The sequence below is a fragment of the Falco rusticolus genome, chromosome 10 (assembly GCF_015220075.1).
Source record: "Falco rusticolus isolate bFalRus1 chromosome 10, bFalRus1.pri, whole genome shotgun sequence".
Taxonomy (NCBI): Eukaryota; Metazoa; Chordata; class Aves; order Falconiformes; family Falconidae; genus Falco; species Falco rusticolus.
The window spans coordinates 37,612,658-37,630,550 of NC_051196.1; the positions used below are offsets into that span (position 1 = coordinate 37,612,658).

General features: G+C 54.3%; 1 protein-coding gene across 10 annotated transcripts in view; it reads right to left on the reverse strand.

Annotated features, from left to right (window-relative positions):
- CHD6 (chromodomain helicase DNA binding protein 6) overlaps positions 1–17,893 on the reverse strand; it is a 92,826-nt gene that overhangs the window by 43,262 nt on the left and 31,671 nt on the right. For 9 of the 10 annotated variants that reach the window (XR_005106399.1, XM_037401588.1, XM_037401583.1 and 6 more), the window contains exons 2-5: positions 17,307–17,362; positions 5,244–5,743; positions 909–1,047; positions 227–376 (exon numbers count right to left, since the gene is read on the reverse strand). Coding sequence is in view for 9 of the 10 variants with exons in the window: in XM_037401588.1 (XP_037257485.1) it covers positions 227–376; positions 909–1,047; positions 5,244–5,743; positions 17,307–17,339 (822 nt within the window). In the remaining variant the exon portion in view is untranslated. The remainder of the gene's footprint in view (positions 1–226; positions 377–908; positions 1,048–5,243; positions 5,744–17,306; positions 17,363–17,893) is intronic. The other variant, XM_037401586.1, reaches the window with a different exon arrangement.

The following is a 17,893-nucleotide window of genomic DNA, read 5'->3' on the forward strand; positions in this document are numbered from 1 at the left end:
GTTCCAGACGCTTTAGTCTACAAGCAGGACAGGGACAGTAGGACCTGCAAACCTCTTGTCCTTCCCTTTGTGCACTCTCAGTCCCTGCACGCTCCCACACAGGCATGCTCTCACCCCAACCTTGTGCTGGGATCCCCCACTTCCTCGAACCTTGGTACTGATACCCTTGGGACACCCTGTGGGGAGGCAGGAGGCCCCAATACCCCAGTCCCACATCCAGCCCTACCTCTGCCTGCCATGCCAGAGTAGAGGCGGAGAGTGCGGAGGTTCGCCCAGCTCCCAGCACGGCTATTGTCTCTCCATCATCATCCACCACCTTGAAATCCAGGTCCTCATTGTACTTCCTCCTCTTTACTTGCCGTCCTGAGCGGCGTTTCTGTGTATGGGATGAAAAAGGCAGTCATGGGGAAGATGGGCAGACCAAGTACCTCCTCTTTGCTTGAGTGGAGGAGAGGAAGCCCCAGGGCTGCCTGTTCTTCAGCCCACCCCCTGCCCCATGGATGGAGGTGGTGGGATAAACCCACTGCCATGCCAAAGTCTCCATCAATGCCTGACCCACACAGCCCCATCAGCCCGAGACCTGAAGCACAGGAGCTCTGTGGAGATATGGGCAGCTCTCCAGCCCTGTGGGGCTGCCCTGCCCTGCCGCACTGTGCCAGGAAAGAGGAGCTGCCAGGAGCCATGGAGGAAAGGGAGACTCAAGGCTGAGGGATGTGCAGCATCCAGGGCAGCAGCGTGCACCCAACCCAGGGCCACCAGCTGACTTTAAGCAGTCTGGCTGGTAGACCTTGGCTGCAGCCGCATTGCTGAATGCACTCTCTGATCACTGCGTCCCAGGGCCCAGCTCTTCTACTCAGAGGCAGCCAGGATTTCCTCCACTGGCAGTCAGATGAGGGCTTCAGACATACCTGGCTGTCAGCCGACTCCGCAGACTCCTCTGGGCTCTGAACGGATGGGCTCAGGAGATCCTGATCCAAATCCAAACTGTCCACTGGTATCTCATTTTTCCTCTTCCCTTTCTTCTTCCTCTCCACAGGGGTGTCCTTGCTGCCAAGACAGACGACAGACCGACAGTTAGATCTTGTTCTAGGGATCCCAGAAGAGAGCCACCAGGCACCCACACAGGGCTCCGCTCCCACTGGATCACCCAGAAGCAGCTCACAGCTCCTAGGGCTTCCCCCAACATTGGGGATCCCCAGCGAGTGATGCTCATTAATCACCATCAAGTGTTTCTCCATCCAATTCCAGTACATGGGGATGAAAGGGTCCACCTGCCCCAGCCTGGTGTGGGACAGAAAGGAGCTGGGCGTTCCTACCAGTCAGAGGAACCGCCCCACAGGGGCTGCAGGAGACAGGGTTCAGCCCATGGCCAGACCTCATGGCTCCTTCGGCATGGGAGGTCTGGCTGCATGAGGTCAGGATGCTCTGGATAGTGGCTCAGGCATGGTGATGAGCCAGGAGTAACCAGGCCAGTCTCTCCCCGCCAGGCAGGGTGACCCCTTCCTCAGATCGTGAAGTCTCCACAGTGAAGGCAGGTCCTGCACTGGAGTGCAGCAGCCTCTGCCCCAGCTGGGAGACCAAGACAGGGACCTATATCCAGTGCAGGCACAAGGAGGATCTCCCCACCAACAACGCCAGCAGGCCAGGACAACAAGGTACCTGCTTTGAGCATTCACAAACACGTCCAAAGTCAGGAGTATAGTTCAGCAGCTCCAGAGGCAACCTCCTTCCTGGCACCCCGGAGACAAACCTTTTAGCCCAGTCTGAGAAGCATCAGCCATCCTGCCAGCCACGACTGGTGTGTGCCACAAACCCTGTCAGATCCTGTTAAACTTTACACCAGTGTTAAGGCAGAAGTTGCTCCAGCTTGTGGCTTGTCTTCCCTGAGCCACAGCACTGAGTCCCCTCCCAAGACAGCAGCTGAGCAGACACTGGTCTGTGCCTTTGGCTAGAAGGAGTTAAGCCCTGTGATTGCCATGAACTCGTGGAAGATGCAGGTCCCAGATTCCCACTGGCACAATGGCCCACCATGGTGGTCACTGCTGCCTCCAAGGGCTTGCCAGCAGGCTCTGTACCACCAGGCAACTGTCCTCCATGCTCAAGTCATGGAGGGGATTTGAGCCTTGCTCCTGGTGAATCCCACCATCTTCCTGCAAACATAGAACGTGTGAAGATGCAGTGCAGCCCCATGGTATGCTCTTGGGGTCCGGGCCACCCAGCACCCTGTGGCACCCTCCACAACATGCCTGCCCAAGGGAACATGCCCAGGACTCACCAGGGTAAGAAACAACTGCTCTCAATGTGCCCAGCCATCCTCACCCTCTGCAAGGAACACCATTAAGGGCAAGATTTCAAAGAGCTGGTGCCTGCCCCTGGCCTGAGCAACGTCCCCTTCCTCACTCAGAGCCCCACCCATCCAGCCCCTCCACATTCCCCACCTGCACAGCAGCACAGAAACAGTTAGTTTCAAAGCCATGTTGAGGTTTTACCCTCGTTTCATGAGAAAAATCACTACTTGCCTGGGACCAGCAAAAACCAAGCAGTTAAGTCTGCTGTTCAGGCCAAAAATGCCCTGGCTGTGCACCCACACTTCAATTAGAGGCCCTGAAAATGTACTGCAAGCACTGCTTCCACCTGAGCAATAACTCCCAAGATATTGATTTGTAAGTCACAATTAACAACGGCTTCATTCATGAACTAGTAGTTAGCTATGATTAGAAATAATTTAGAAAAAATTATGCCACCATTATCTGTCACTTAGAGGACTCCCAGCAATCATTTCATCTGCATGGAGTGCTTACTCTGCCTGCCACTCGCCTCTCCCTCCCCATGCTGCCAGGGGCCCCCAGCCCACCTCCCCGTGTCTGTCCCAGGCTGTGGGCACAAGGGGACTCATGGCCCTGTTCCCTGCAGAGCTTCCACCTTGACACCCATGGGTGCTTCCACCCAGGGGCTGTTCCTCCCACGGATGGGTTTGCTGGTGGCTGACCCTGAGGCAACAGTCCAAGGAGAGGATCAAAGAGGGGCTGTGGAGGTGGGGAAGCTGCAAGCAGGACCCATGGGCTGGACCTTCCAAGCAGCAGGGGTGGACCTAGGTCCTCCTGGAAGATGCACATGCGCGGGAGGAAGCACCACAGGCTCAGGCTCCACTGGGACAGGGCATCAGGAAAGTGCAAAGCTTTGTGGCCCTCCCAGACTACCACATACGGTTTCTTCTAGCTGCATGTGTTATGGAGTTATACTAATTGGTCTCTTTTGCATGAAGCGACCCCTTCATTAGGGATCCACATGCTGGCCCCCAGTGCAGCAAGTGGATCCCTCTTCAGCCCTACTCCTGGTACCCCCAGACCCTGCCATGCCTTTGCAGGAGGGACAAGGGTCTCCAGCTCTGCAAGCTGGGGTCACCCCACCACAATCCCCCCGTCTAGCAGAGTGACTTGCCCACCAGCGACTCATGGCAGGTCACTATCATGGACTGCTTTTAGTGCCCAGCCAAGCAACCCACTAGAGTGGCAACAAGCTCCAGGACAAAAGCCACGAGTGCCTCCAGGAGCCCAAGCCTCCATAGTCTGCCCTTCCCCAGGTCTCCCCTGTTTTGTTCTGGTCCCAGAGAACCGTGAACTGCCCGTATGGCAGTTTATTACTGGTGGAGCAGAGGTGTCATTAGGAAAAGCTTCTAGCTGCATCCCTCATCCCAGGATGCAACTTGGTGCCCAATGCTGCATTTACATGGGCTTCATCCTTCCCTTCATGCAGCCTGCAGTGCCCAGCCTTCCCTCTCCACCCCCAGTCCCTGTGCTGCAGCCCTCCCTGAGGCCTTGAGGAGCCCTTCCCTCACCCTCCAGACACTGTCTGCTTGATCTGTCCATCCCCATCTGCTCCAGCTCACCAGCCCATGACAACACAGCTTGGCTTCCGCATGTGCAGAGCCCCAGGCTCGAGGAATACCAGAAGTGACAGTGCTGCACAGCTCAGGGACCCCCCTGGGGACATGGTGCCCAGGTCTCACCCTGCCAAGCTCCCCACCAGCCTGGCAAGGGAGCTGTGCTGCTCCACGCCTTCTTCTGTTCAGCACCAGCCCGTGCCAATGGCACTAATGGCCACCTTGGCGCTGGCTCCGCAGCCCTGGCCTCTCCAGGATCTGGCTGTCAGCAAGCTCTGAAGAAGCAGGGCTGTGAAAGACCCAGGGCTTGTCCTTGCCCTGCACACGTGTCCTGCAGGCAGCCATGGTAGAAGGGAGCTGGGTCCCACAGGCCCTGGGACACGCACTCTGGTGACCATTTCCAGGAAAGTGCCCTCAAGCAGCTCTACCAAACTAACAAAGAAAGGTTTTGATGAAAAATTTCCAGCTGGCTCCTGTACTAATTCTGCTTTCAGTAGAAATATATTCATCCTATGCATTATTTACAGTACATGAGGAGGTCCCAGCTCCAATCAATAGGCCTGCTTTGTACAGGACTCTCCAAAAGCACTTACTCATCAATCCATGACAGTAAACCAAGCAACGCTGGTGCTGTTGAGACCTGCTCTGCTATCTGCACATATTCCCAATTAAAAAGAAATCAAAGCTAAGAAATCAGAGCTTCTGGCCAATCACCCTGTTAATTAAAAGGATGAACAATTACCGGAGGCAGTGGCATTGGGCTGTGCAGCACAAGGGAGTCATCAGGCCTCCCCCCACTGCTGGCCCAGGCTGCCAGCACAGCTCTGCAGTTGCAAGCAAGGGACAGGTCCTGCTGCCCAGCAGAGGAAGAGGAGACAGCATGTACTCCACCATCCTCCCAAACCTGAGCCAAAGGAAAGCAGGCTACCAGCCCCCAGGTGTGCAAGGACCCGTGCTTGCACAAAGAGACCAGGGTCACATTGTCTCACACACATACCCTCAGCCCAGGCCCTCTGACACACAGCATCTCACTGTCCTGGTGAGACACCTCCAAAAGGTCCCTCTGCCCACCCAGGACACTTGGCACAAAGGCCAGGCCAAGGAGAGGACACCACTCTTTTGACCTCTTCTGGATCTGAGGTTTCACAGGGTCTCATCCCAAAAAGGGCACCTGCCTGTCCTGTCTCTGCATGGCTGGAGAGCTATACCTGGCCTCCTGACCGGCACATCTAGCCTTCAGCATGAAGAGCCTGTGCACCCTGCAGCATGGTGGCCCAGGGCAGCTCTCTTGGCTGAAGCTCCTGCGAACCCACAGCCCCATCCTCACCAGGCACAGAGACAAGGTCACACCATCACCCACCTGCTCTTCTTGAGTCTTGCTCTGGGGGCAGGCTCAGAGCCAGTCTTCTTGTCTTTAGGCTCCTTGGGGGCTTTGGGTTCCCGAGGTTTCCGGGGCTTCTTGGCCACCTCCCTCTGCTTGGGCTCCTTCGGTTTCTTGGGCTCCTTAGCCTTTTTAGGCTCTTTTGGTTCTTTAGGTTCTCTCCTCCTCTTTGGTTTCACCTCCACAGCCACTTTTTCTCCCCCTTCCTGTTCTCCCAGATCCTTTTTCTTCCGTTTCTTCTTCACCCCTGTGCCCCCGCCCCCACTGTCCTGCATCCCGTTCTGAGTGCCCATCCGCTTCTGGGGAGCCCGGTTGGGCTCCTCCTCCAGGCACTGGCACTGGCTGCCTGTGTCTGTGTCTGTCACTGTCAGCTGGTGGGGCACCTTGTTCTGCTCCTCGCTGCTGGCAAAGGGGTCCTCTGCCTTGCACTCCCAGGCATCCGACATTGGGGAGCAGCTCAGCGCTTTTAAGCTTGGCAGCTGCAGAGAGAACAGAAAGGCAGTGTGTGAAACAAATACCACATATAGAAATAGCAGGCGCTCTAAGGGGAACTGCAGCCCCAGTGAGGCTCCAATCCTGGATGCAGCGCAAGCAACATCCCTTGACATATGGGGGACGATGGCTAGTGGCCACCACACACAGATGCAGCTCAAAGGGTAGGACTCCCCTCTTCCCTGCCTGGTGGAGGCTGACAGGTTAGAGAGGGGTTTTGGTTCCCCACCAGCTCATGTAGGTCCAGGGCAAAGGCAGTGTGTCCCCAGGCACAGTCCTGTCTTTGATCGCACAGTCCACACCCGACTCTGCTGAGACCCAGAGTAACTCACATACCCAAGCCACTTTCTGCTTGTTGCAGCAGGCCCAAACAGAAAACGGCACAAAAAGGCCTAGCTCTGCTTGAGCAGCAGCAGGAGTGTCTGCAATAAGGAGCCCAGGCTCATGAGCAGCGACCCTGGCTCCTCGAGAGCAACCTGGGCCAGCAGAGCTGGCCAGGGAAAGCCCAGGAAAAGAGCTGGGGGTGAGATTTGTAAAGGGGACCAGAAACTTTCCTTGCAGCAGCTGCAAGAGGAGGAGAGAGCAAGCGATGCACAAAGAGCTGTGCAGAAGTGTAGCTGTGTGCAACAAGGACAGTGAAAGTAACATGTTGGGCTCTGCTTCAGCAGCTTTACCTGTTAGTTCCCATCCCCAGTGCTCTGGTACAGGCAGCACCTGCCTCTGCCTGCACAGTTAGTCAGCTCACTGCACCCCCTCCCCTCTGCCTGTGATCAGGGGAAGGCGGGGGGGGGGGGGGGGGGGGGGGGGGGGGGGGGGGGGGGCCGGGCACCGGAGGGCAGCTGAGGCCATGGCCAGCACTGCTCCCTCCTGGTACTGCTGAGAGCCTGCCGCTGCCCACCACCCTGGCAGCATGGGCAGTCTGAGTTACTCCTCTGGCCCTGCAGCAGGACAGCAAACCCAGTAGCCTTTGCAGGAGATGGCAAATTTTTCACCCACAACCACCTGATTAACTCCTCCTTTTAATGCACAGCTCAACCATGACCAGAGGGAAGCTGCGGCCAGCCAGACCCAGCCTGGCAGCTGGCTGGCAGATCAACACCAGACTGAGCCCAGCAGCATGACCAGGGCTGGAAAGCTGGTCTTGCAGACAGCTGTTTGGTGGCTGTCCCACAAGACAAGGCATGGGACTAAGCCCCCGCCGGGCCCATCCTGCCAGAGGTGACACCTCCTCAGAGGGAAGCTGTGGGGCAGCTGGTGAGCGGCCCAGAAGGCAGCAGGCAGCTGCATGCCTTTGTTGACGGTGGTAATGCTCACCCTGGGCCAATGGCTGCCCTGGGCCAGGGATGCTGGTTTCTTCACAAGCCACCTCCCCGGTGCTGAGGTACCAGTGCCTCCAGCAGCAATGCCCTGGCCCCTGGAACCCTAGCACTATTTGCCTCTTCAGACACCCCAGAGCTGCAGGAAAGAATGTAAATACTTACATCCTACGGGCTGAGGAATGGAGCTTATTTAGGGTGGTCTAGGCACATGGCTCTCTGTATGGTCAAATTTCTGATTTGAATTAAGATGGAAGCATTAAATGTAACAGGCTGCAAAGTGGAAAAGTACCCTCAGTCTCCCTGCAGCCATCTGCAAGTGGGTCTGCTGGCACATCTGGCATACGCCAAGCAGGCTGCACCAGCACCTCTGCCTGCATGCAGCCACCTCCAGCACTCTGCCCTGGCCCCTGCTGCTGCTCTACTCGACCTGGGACAGGGGTGAGCAGCTGTCCTGTCACATGGCCAAGCCATCGAAGTGCACCCAAGCAGTTAAGGGGAACCTGTTCTGGGCTGGGAAAAATTCAGCGCTACAGATGCTGCCTCTAAGCCCACACGCTGAGCAACACAATCAGTCCCAGCTTTTTGCATTTCTCAGATCTTGCAGGTTGGGGATCAGCTGGAACAATTTACTGCATTAGCTACAAAGCTCACAGACCCCCAAGAGCCTGAATCTCCTTTTGCTTCTGTGCTGATCAGCAGCCAAGTGCAGATACCAGATGGAAAGCAAATCTTCAGCACCCTGGCACAGCAGGAGGGTGAACTATGCCCTCCCAGCCACAGCTTGCAGCCTTAAGTCTGGCAAGGGCCTGCCCACTTCCAGGCAGATGACCCAACGAGCAACAGGTCTGGATACTACAATTCTGGTACCATCCAAGAGCAGCCGATATCACCGGCCCTGCCAGAGAAGGGTTCCCCAGCTCACCCACAGGACTGGACCAGGACTGGGCTGGGAGCGGTGCTGAGCACCTGGAGCAGCTCCATCCCCAACAGTCTGTGCCTGGGGGAGCTGAGCCATGATGGCCAGGCATGGATGGAGACCTGGGTCCCTCTCATCGCATGCATCAGCAACTCCCAGCAAACCAGCGTGGAGTAGGGAGTGCCATATTTCCACAACCACACACCAGCCAAGTGGTCCAAAGCTTTGCCCTGCCCCATCTGCTGTCTGGATCTGCAGCTCCAACCCATGCTACAGAGCCCAGGCAAGTCCCACTCCCCGCTGGCACATCCACTGCTTGGCAGGAGCCTCAGGCCCTACTGCATGAGATGGGCTGATAAAGCTGTCAGGAAAGCAGGTCTCAAACAGTGAGCTACTTTGTGGGGTCTGCCTCATGCTTGCATTGTGCTGCTTAGGCACATCAGAAAGGGCATTTCAGTGATTGCTGATGAAGACATCTTAGCCTGCCACAAGCCCTGCTGCAACAGAAAGTTAAATGCTTTACAGAAACAACCACAAGCTGTCAGGTTTGTGAAAATGCAAGCAATTCGGCTCCTCCTGCATCACCTCTTGGCTGCCAACAGCCCCTCCAGCCTCTAGGCAAGCCTGTCATGGTGGGAGCACCCCAGCACACTCCCCAGGCAGCACTGCAGGCCCCCAAATCCAGCAGCACCAGCACTTTGCCATGGGATGTCACATCAGACGTCACAGTCTGCTGCGTCCGGGAAGCAGTGTCTGTACCAGTCAGCAGCAAAAGCAGCCAGAAGCTTATGGCACAGGCCCTGCCATGAAAGGGCTATCAAACACCAGCCTGTGGCCAGGGCTTGCACAGACAGCAGAAGCACAGAGGAGCATGGAAGCCAGGCTCCTCCACACCGACTGCGGGCAAGGTACTGTCAGACCCAAAACCACTTCTGCACCCAAGGCTGTTTTGTTTGTCTTGAGGGGAAAAGGTTCCATGTCATATTTTTACAAGTCCACAGCAAGCTCCTGCCACCCACACAGGACAACGCTGCCGAGTACAAAACTGCAGTCAGAGCTCAGCACGCTGCTGCAAGCCAGGGAATGGGCTTTTCCTACTTCCCCTTCATGAGGTTCAGTTTATCCTGGCTTCTTATCAAAAGGAAAAGCCTGAGAAAGCAGTGCCAGCATTATCTGTGCTCCTGCATGGCTTTAAAGCACACTCACAGCCTGCCTGTGACAGCCTAGCCAGTTCTTTGTGGCAGGCAGGAGCACACTGTCCCTGTGCAGCCAGTGCTGGAGCATCAGCTGCTGTCACTGTGCCGCGGGGAACCACCACCTCTGCTTCCAAATGGAGAGGAGAAGGGCCCATGTCACACTGATGCTGTCACACAGCACCGCAGGGAGCTCTGCTGCAGCAGCAACCTCCAGGCAGAGTGGCCTGAAACACACGTCTCCACAAGTCATCAGGCTGCCCATTGCTTGCCTGGGCTACTGGCCACCGTGTCTGTAGCAACAGACAGCAGTGACACTACCACGTTCAGAATCCCTTCACAGGGGAGAAACACATCCAGCTTCAGGAGCCTAAACCTGGCAAATCATAGGCCCAGGACGCTTGCTGCAGCAGGCTGCTCTGGATCAGCCAAGGGCTGCTCTAGGCCAGTGCTCTGACCCTGAGGGTGGGCAGGAGTGGGGCAGGGCAGGCAGCATGCTCTGCCTGCCTGTCTGCCCAAGCTGGCTAAAGCTTGGGAGCTTCAGCAGGAGGACTGCATCCAGACTATGGTAGTCAACAGCTTCACAAACCCACTTGCAACCGTGGGTGCCCAAAGCACCCGGTGGCATTCAGTACTACAAGCTGAAAAAAACACTAACCTGGTTTAAATTGTGCTGCCCTCCTAAGTGGCTTCTATTCTCAAGGTGAGAGTGAGAAGGAGGATCTCCTTGTCATCACTCTCTCCCGTTCACTGTTTTGCTGTTCTCCACCATACCATTCCCCTGCAGAGCTCTCTTGGCCCAGCTAAGGTACAGGTGACAAGTCACGGTCTCCTTGCAGGCAGGCTGGGCTAGCTCTCAGACCATCTCCCTTACCCTTCTTTGCACCTCTTCTAACCCCATCAGCTTCGGGGTGGCAGCAGGAAAGCACGCCGTATCAGCCAGATACCACACAGCAGCAGGAGGGTTTCTGCTCTGTTCCTTCTCCCTTTCCTAACTGCTAAACATGCCTCTGGGACAACCTGTAGACAGCTGCCAAACCCTCCGTCAGCATTTTATAGTCTCCTCCAGGAGCAGGTTCCCTCATATGCATTACTTGGCACATCTTAAGACTTCTTCAACTGCGCCTTCTTCCCTGCTGCACACCTTGAAAGCAGAAATGTTTTTCCTGTACTCTGCTTCCTATTCTTTAAACAGTCACTCGTTTACAGAATGACCTCTTCTCAGGACAATGCTTAACTTCTTGAAAAGCATTTGGTGAGAAACTTGCCTAACAGTTGCTTGGGAGCCCAAGGGCACTGTATCAGCCCAGACCAATCTCAAACACACAATACAGCTATCCTTAAAATCCCCAGCAGAGAGCAAGGACTAACTTCGCTGTACAAAAGCCATGCTATCCACCACTATGGTGTTTTCATAAATAAAGTGTCTATTATAGTTCCTAACAATTTACCCACTACCCAAGTAAACCTACTGATCTTTTAATTCCACATTTGCTACAGCTCCCCTTCCATGAACGTGGCCCTGATGGGTGACAACCCCTAACACTATTTATTAGTGATTCCCAAAATCTTACCAGGCTCCTTTACAATTCTAGAGTAAACACCATTGAAGCCTGGTGACTTGTGTTACTTTGCTCAAAAATGTGATGCGCCTGGCATTGGGGATGGCTCTGGGTTGGGAGCCTTCCTAACTGAGCTGTTCTGCCAATGTCCCTTTTCCACAAGCACTCACTTGACACCTCAACCACGTATTTACCCTGTGACTCCTCTTAAAGGCCTTTTAGTCCCAAGATATTTGGGGAAAAAAAACCTTATTATCAAACTCTGTGTCTTTAGCAAGTGGTTCCTAAAAAACTTGTTAGAGATTTACTTTTAAAATCCCAGAATATGTGGGGTTTTTTTTACTCCAACTTTTTTTAACTAAAGAGAAACATAATTTTACATTCAACAGCCTCTTCTACACGTCTTCTTACATGCCCATCTAACCACACAAGTTTGTTGTTTCTGGGGTACTTTGGAGGGGAGTGGAATGTAAAGAGGATGACTTCTAGGTTTTGGTAGGTGATGCCCATCTCTGAACTTCTGATATCATACCAAAGCAGCCTCCAAACACCCAGTAAGCTTTTTATCCTTAGAGCTGTGTCTTTGCACTGTCTCTCAACTGGAATTTTTTTTTGGTGACAATTGCAACAATTTTACATTTTCAGAATACACTTTTATGTAACATTTGTACATTATTTTATTCCCAGAAGAATCTTCTATAAAGTACATTTCATACAGGAAAGCAAGTCCCTCAGCAACAGCTGGAATATGAAGTCTTGTCCCATGTGTCTAACTACTGTCAAAGAGAAGGTCGGGGGAAAAAAATGTTTAAAATCTCCCCAGAGAGCTATGAAGGCTAACAGTGAGCACTTATAATTGTATGACCCCATTAGAGGGCAAAGCCAAGGTCAAGGTGGGCCTTAATGGTGCGTTTCCTTAACTTAAAATTGTTAGTTTCATTTGTAATCCCCATTTGATTTGACTTCCCAGGTTTTGCTCAGGACTTCGGGGAAAGCATCACAACAAAATGGGAGGCGAAGCTGTGAAGCTTGCGAGATGCACCAGCCACCCTGGCCCACGAGGGTCATGCAGCACCCCTGACCCTCTCCAAGCCCTCCAGCAAAGAGCGGAGCTGGAATCACAGGGACCTGAAGGAACAGCTAAAAACTCCCACTTGGCATTTGTGCAGGGAGCTCAGGAGCAGTGAAGTTCAGCAGTAGCCCAGGGCCAGCAGGACTGCCTACAGTATGAGCCAGGTCCAAAACCCTCACCCTTGTCCTGCCCGCTCCAGGTACCTGCCAAGGGAACAGCAGAGAGGAACAAGGGGGAACAGCAGAGAAAGTGGGGAGGGGAAGAGGGAGGAAACTGGGAAAGGGCAGCTAGGACTACTGTGTGCCAGGATGACACTAGGACATTATGGAATGAGAGTCCTAAGGAGCAAGTGAGATGCAGAACAGCAGGTAGCTTTGGGTGAAGACAAGAGAAAACTGGGCCCAAGCACCTGGGAGAGGTACAGCAGAACAGGTCTGGCTTGGCTAGATGGGGCAGAAGATCCTACACCTTATGCCCAGCCAGCTGGGAACCATCACATACCCAAAGCCCTGCTCCCTCCACAGCCTGTGAGGCCACATCACATTCCCTGCCTCCAGCACTCCTGGGCTCCCCCCAACATGGCTGGGCAGCCCAGCATCATCATCCGCCCCGTAAAGACAGCACCAGTTGTACAGCTTGTGCACTTGCATGTGATACCTGGGAAAGGCTGAAGAGAGAAGCTCCCTGGACCCAACTGGCAGAAGTCACAGGCCAGTACTGCTGGGAGGTGTGGTGGGGATGAAGTGGACATTGCATTTGCATTGCTGGGCACAGAGGCCTCCTTGCCAGCCAGCATCACTCTTGATTCATACCCAAACCCTGGAGTACCACATGAGTTTGGGCATGGGAAGCGGAAAGGAACAACAGCATGATGTCTACCCTGAAGCCCATGCTGTGCCTCAAGGCCCTGCCCTGAGCCTTGCAAGCTTTACCCAAAGGAACACAACACCCCCAGCAGCACAAAACTCTGCCACAGCCTCAGGGTCTGAATGGCAGCTCTGACCTGCGAGGAGATCACAGTTTGAGCCCTTCTCCTGGTCATCGCCAAGAGCAAAGCCAGCTCCCCTGGCTACCAGACTGAGACGGCATCCACACAACACACTCTCGCTGGGCAGTGTGACCAAAGCCAGCAGCAATGCACATGCTACATGCCAACTTGCATGCAAACACCAGCACCATTTTCAACCACATTTGCATAGGCTGAGCCAGGCCTTCCTGCAGACCCCCAGGAGAAGTAGGACACCTCCTCTGCAGAAGCATTTGGGTCTAGGGCACAGCTCAAACCCTGCAGAGGTCTGTCCCATATGTGGAGTATCCATGGGGACCCTGACTACAGGGGTCATCAGAGGTGTCCATGCTCTTGAGACAGAGGCTGATGGCCGGGGGCAGCCCAGCAACCCTGCTGCTCGGCTTCCCCCCACAGCATGGACCAAAGCCACCAGCCAGGCTGCCACCACACCAGGAGCCTGAGATGGGCACCATCACGCTGCTCTGCCTCCCCACGACGGCCACGCTGGCAGCCACTGGCCCAGTCTATCTGCACAGCAGGCTGCAGAGCCACACAATGGCAGCAGAAAAGGCAGCTGCTTCTATATGCAGTGTTTAACAGGCTGTTGAGCCACCCTCTCTGGCAGCTGCAGTCCCCACTGGCAGCGTGCACAGCATGGGCCATTGTATTCTAGTCACTGGGTGTCCACACCCCTCACTTCCAGCTCTTAATGCAATGCAGCAGAAGCTAAAAATACATAAGTGCCACCCTCTGTCATGCCTCCTCCGAGCAGGCTCTGCAGTTGCCATGGGATGTGCGTGATGGAGGTGGGGCCTGGCTCCGTTCTGAGAAGCTCCACCAAGACACAGCCCTCAACAACTACAGCCAGGAAGGTCCATCCCATGGCCGAGCCAGCCCTGGCAGCATGTCCACACCACCCTGGCACAGGGCATGGTGGGGGCAGAGGGCAAGGCAGCTGCCCTGGGCTGGCCAGGCTGTCCTCCCCACCTAGTCCCCTCTGGCAGGGCAGGAAGAAAGGGAGGGAAAGAGCATGGAGAGAGGAGGGCCTGTGCAGCAGTGTGCTGCCACACAAGGCAGCAGGGCCAGGTGCCCTTGGGACCATGTGAGAGGACCAGGACCAGCACTCCTGGCTGTGGGTGGAGAAGCAGGGCACCCCGGCAGCTCACTGCACCCCCTGCCCTTCATCCTTACCAGAGTGGGTGCCCACATGCTGCTTGGCAGAGCAAAACTCCTCTATGCATCTGGCACCGAGGGCCATCGCATCTCACAGTCCCACCACGACAAAAAAAGCCCAAGATGGGCCAGAAGCCCACAGACACAGCCTGGGACAGAGCCACAAGTACCCATAAGCTGGGGGAGCCCCTGTTCCCCTGCACCAGCTCCCACTGCTGTCAGGACTCTGCTCCCACCCCAGGGAGCTCTAGTAACAGCCCTTGGCAGTGTTTGCAGCAGATGAGACACCTAAGCTCATGCTTCACTCACAGATCTATAAAATTCAGGAAAAACCTTCATTTTATGAGCAAATGCTTGAAACAAAGGTAACCAGAGCTCCCACAGATAGTCCTGGGGGCCTGCGTGCCTTTATACATCCCCGCTGCAAGGGCTGCACTACAGCCATGCCTTGCAGCGCCTGCAGCCCCAGGCTGTTCCCTGCTGCCTCCCAATGCCGCTGGCCACACACCACTGGGGATCAGGCCATTCCCACCACCTCAAAGCCCACACTGAAAAGTCAGAAGAGCCCTCCCGGAGAAGGCAGGAGCTAAGGGGTCACAGGGTCTCCCATCCCCTCCCTCTCCAAGAGGCAAGTCATGCTACTCTGCTCTTACAGTCTGTGTGGGATGGGAGCATTTCCATGGCTATAGGGTAAGAAGATTTACGCACTGTGGGATAACTGCATTTATTTTAGTTCAATATTTCTCAAGTTATTCAACAAGTCAGAGCTTGGCAGAAATAAGCAGGAGTAGACGACCCTTCAGTGCCCAAGGAGAAGCAGGATACAGACAGAGGCAGCCCAGAGCACCCTCAAAGAAAATCCATTTCTTGTCATTGCTCCCTGGGGTACCTGGACACCCCTGTCCCACCTCTGCCAGCAGACAAGGAACCCTGGCACAAAGCCTCATAAGTCACAAGGGAAGCGACAGGTTTCACTAGTTAGTCACAGCTTGGTGACAAATCCATCAGATTTTCATGCATTCATGCAAACACAGACCCTGCCTGTGCTAACAACAGCCCCTCATCTGGTGCCACCAGTAGGCAGTGCTGGGCATGCCAAGCCATACCAATCTATGCAGGAAGGGTGGCACTGCTGCAGGGAACACCAAGGAGCCAGAGAGAGAAGCCCCTTCCAGGACAGCCTGCTGCGAGACCCCAGCTCTCCAGCCCAGGCTTCATAATCCACTGGTGGTGGAGATGGGCAGGACAAGGCACTTGCTCAGGGCACCCACAGACTTGAGAAAGGAGAAAGAACATCTATAAACCATTCCCAAAGGAAGCTGACAGTTCTCCTGTCATCCCTCACCAATATGAAAGGTGTCAGCATTCTGCCAGCCTTTGTACCCATGGGCCTGAATGTACACCAACATGACAACCAAGATGGAGTTTCTTCAGGTGAGAGGCTGGTAGGGAGACACATACAGAAAATGTGTGGCCCTTGAGAGCCTGGGGAACCACACAAGCATCTCATCTTCTCCAGAGAGACGGCCCAAAGGACTTTCAAAGGCAACAGCCATGAGGAGTCTGTTTCCAAGGTATGAGAGCTCCTGGGCTCAGGTGTCCAGGGGGACACAGAATGGCACCTCTTGCTAGTTTTGCCTCTGATGCTGCCCAGCAGGCTCTGCAGAGCATGGCAGGGAGCCACCCACCCTGGGGAGCAGTCACCCCCTTCACATCAATCAGGAACCCAGAGTACTCCCAGGAGCCCTGCTTGACCAGGCTTTCTTCCAAACTCTGAACTCACAGCAGCATTCCTGACTGCTGCCCAGACCCTTCTGGGGACATCCCAGCACAGCCCTTGCAGAGCTGGTGACCCCAGGGATGCTGCAGCCCACTCCGTGACATTCTGCAAGAATCGTCCTACACTGCTGCCGGTTCAGAAAGCTCAGGAGATGAGCAGCTCGACCCCCACCCCCCCTTGCTCACACTGGCATGCCTTTATCTCCCTTTATCTGCAGAAGCAGTAACAGAAAACTACTTGGCAGCTGAGCCCTCTAAAATCTTTGAATGCTGGAGGACAGTTTTGCTGTACTTAAAATCCACATCATTTCAGCAGGCCAAATCTGCTATATTACCTCAATAGGGTGGTGGGAATTTCTTACCTGGGCTTCACTATCAGAGGAGAGCGATTGCTCACCCATGCCCCAAAGCGCCCTGCTCTCTTCCTGCCCCAGCAGGAGTGATCCAGCAGTGCTGGTACCCAAGACCTGCCCATGCTCCCCTCCTTCTCACCTTGAGGCAGGCTCAGCTTCACAGCACCTTTAGGACACACTGATAAACTCACTACTTCCTATAATATCAGTGCTTTGTACACACACCTTCCTATATCCACAGCATCTGGCTTGTTGCAAGTTCAGAACAGTACACTTGCCTTTTCCAAACCCTTCCCTCCCTTCCTCCTCCCTGTTAACCTGCCATGACAACGCCATCTGCAGCTGCCCTGAGCAGCACAAAGATGCCAGAGCTTCAGAGCTGGCTAGAAATGGCACCAGCTCGTGCTCTCGAACAGATTTATCCCTTAGCTCAGTATTCAATTTAATGGTTTCCCATTAAAAGCAGCACAGACACAAATCAGCTCAGGGTGGACCAGTTTGTTTTACACCTCCAGCCATATTTCACCCCAGCAGGAAAAGCAAGTCTCCATGCATGTAACAGGTCCCTTCTCCTTATCAAAGCACTGATGGTCTGGTTCTTTCTCTGCACACAGTTAATACAAAGACCACTGGCTCATAAATCTCCTCTGGGAGCAGCAGGTAGTTATGAACTGACGCGGCAATTCAGAAATGGAAGCTTGGTGCATTGGGATTATTTCCAAGCAAAGGAAGATTCCCTGGCCAAGCTCTCACAATCCCCCACAGATGTGGTCTTCCCCAACCTCCCTGCTGGTGTTAGTCCTGGAGTATCGTGTTATTAGCAGCAATCACAGCAAACAGGCAGTTTATATATGTAATGAGATTCAAACAGGAACCAGTATTAGCGACTTTGAGGGAAAGAAAGAGTTGCTCCTCTACCAGCAACAGAACCAAATTAAAAGCATTTCCATTACTGAAGAGAAACCCTATTTTTGTTCAATTGCCCACAATGGCCTCATCCGCTCTAGGCTGCAGCTGAGGTCAAATTCTGACATGCTGAGCTGTGGCCCTGTCTGGAAATGCAAGGCCCCCCCTGGCCTCCTTCCCACCACACACCAACTGCAACAATTCACACACAGGACATGGTCCCCAGGCCTTGCCAGCTGATTTGGGAGAAAGAGAGAGGGTCACAAACCTGCTGTTCTTTTTTCTGTATTTTCATTATCATCAAATCTGGGATGAATGTTATTTCTGCAAGACACAACACACAAAAATAATTCACAATAAAGAGACTGGTGAAACCGAGGTGCTCAACCTGTCCACATTATCCCTCCAAGAGGTCAAGCCCCGGTGCTGTTCAGAGCAACACAGCTACAGGAAATGTTCTCAGGGACCAACTTAGAGACATGTGCTCTGTTGAGCCTCGACAAGGACTCTGACCATAGATCTCCCCACAGCTGGATGCTACCCGAACCCCACTGGGCAAGACCAACCTTGCAGTGGCGGTCCCAGCATGAAGTGGTGCACCCAGGGCTAGAGGAGACGCACTCCACCTCCCCAGAGCCCCAGATCCACCCCAGGCACCCCTGAGAGATGTGTTGGATGTTGCCAACCCTGCAGCAGCAGAAGGAAGCAGTAAACAAACCAGCCTCTGCCAAGTAGCAATGACAGCAGAAAGAGATGTGGAGAGGATGCAGGAGCTTGAGGTGGCTGCAAGCCCTACTACCAAGGAAGAGCTGCTGCTAGGGGGATGAGGATGGAGTAAGCAAGGAGGAAGGAAGA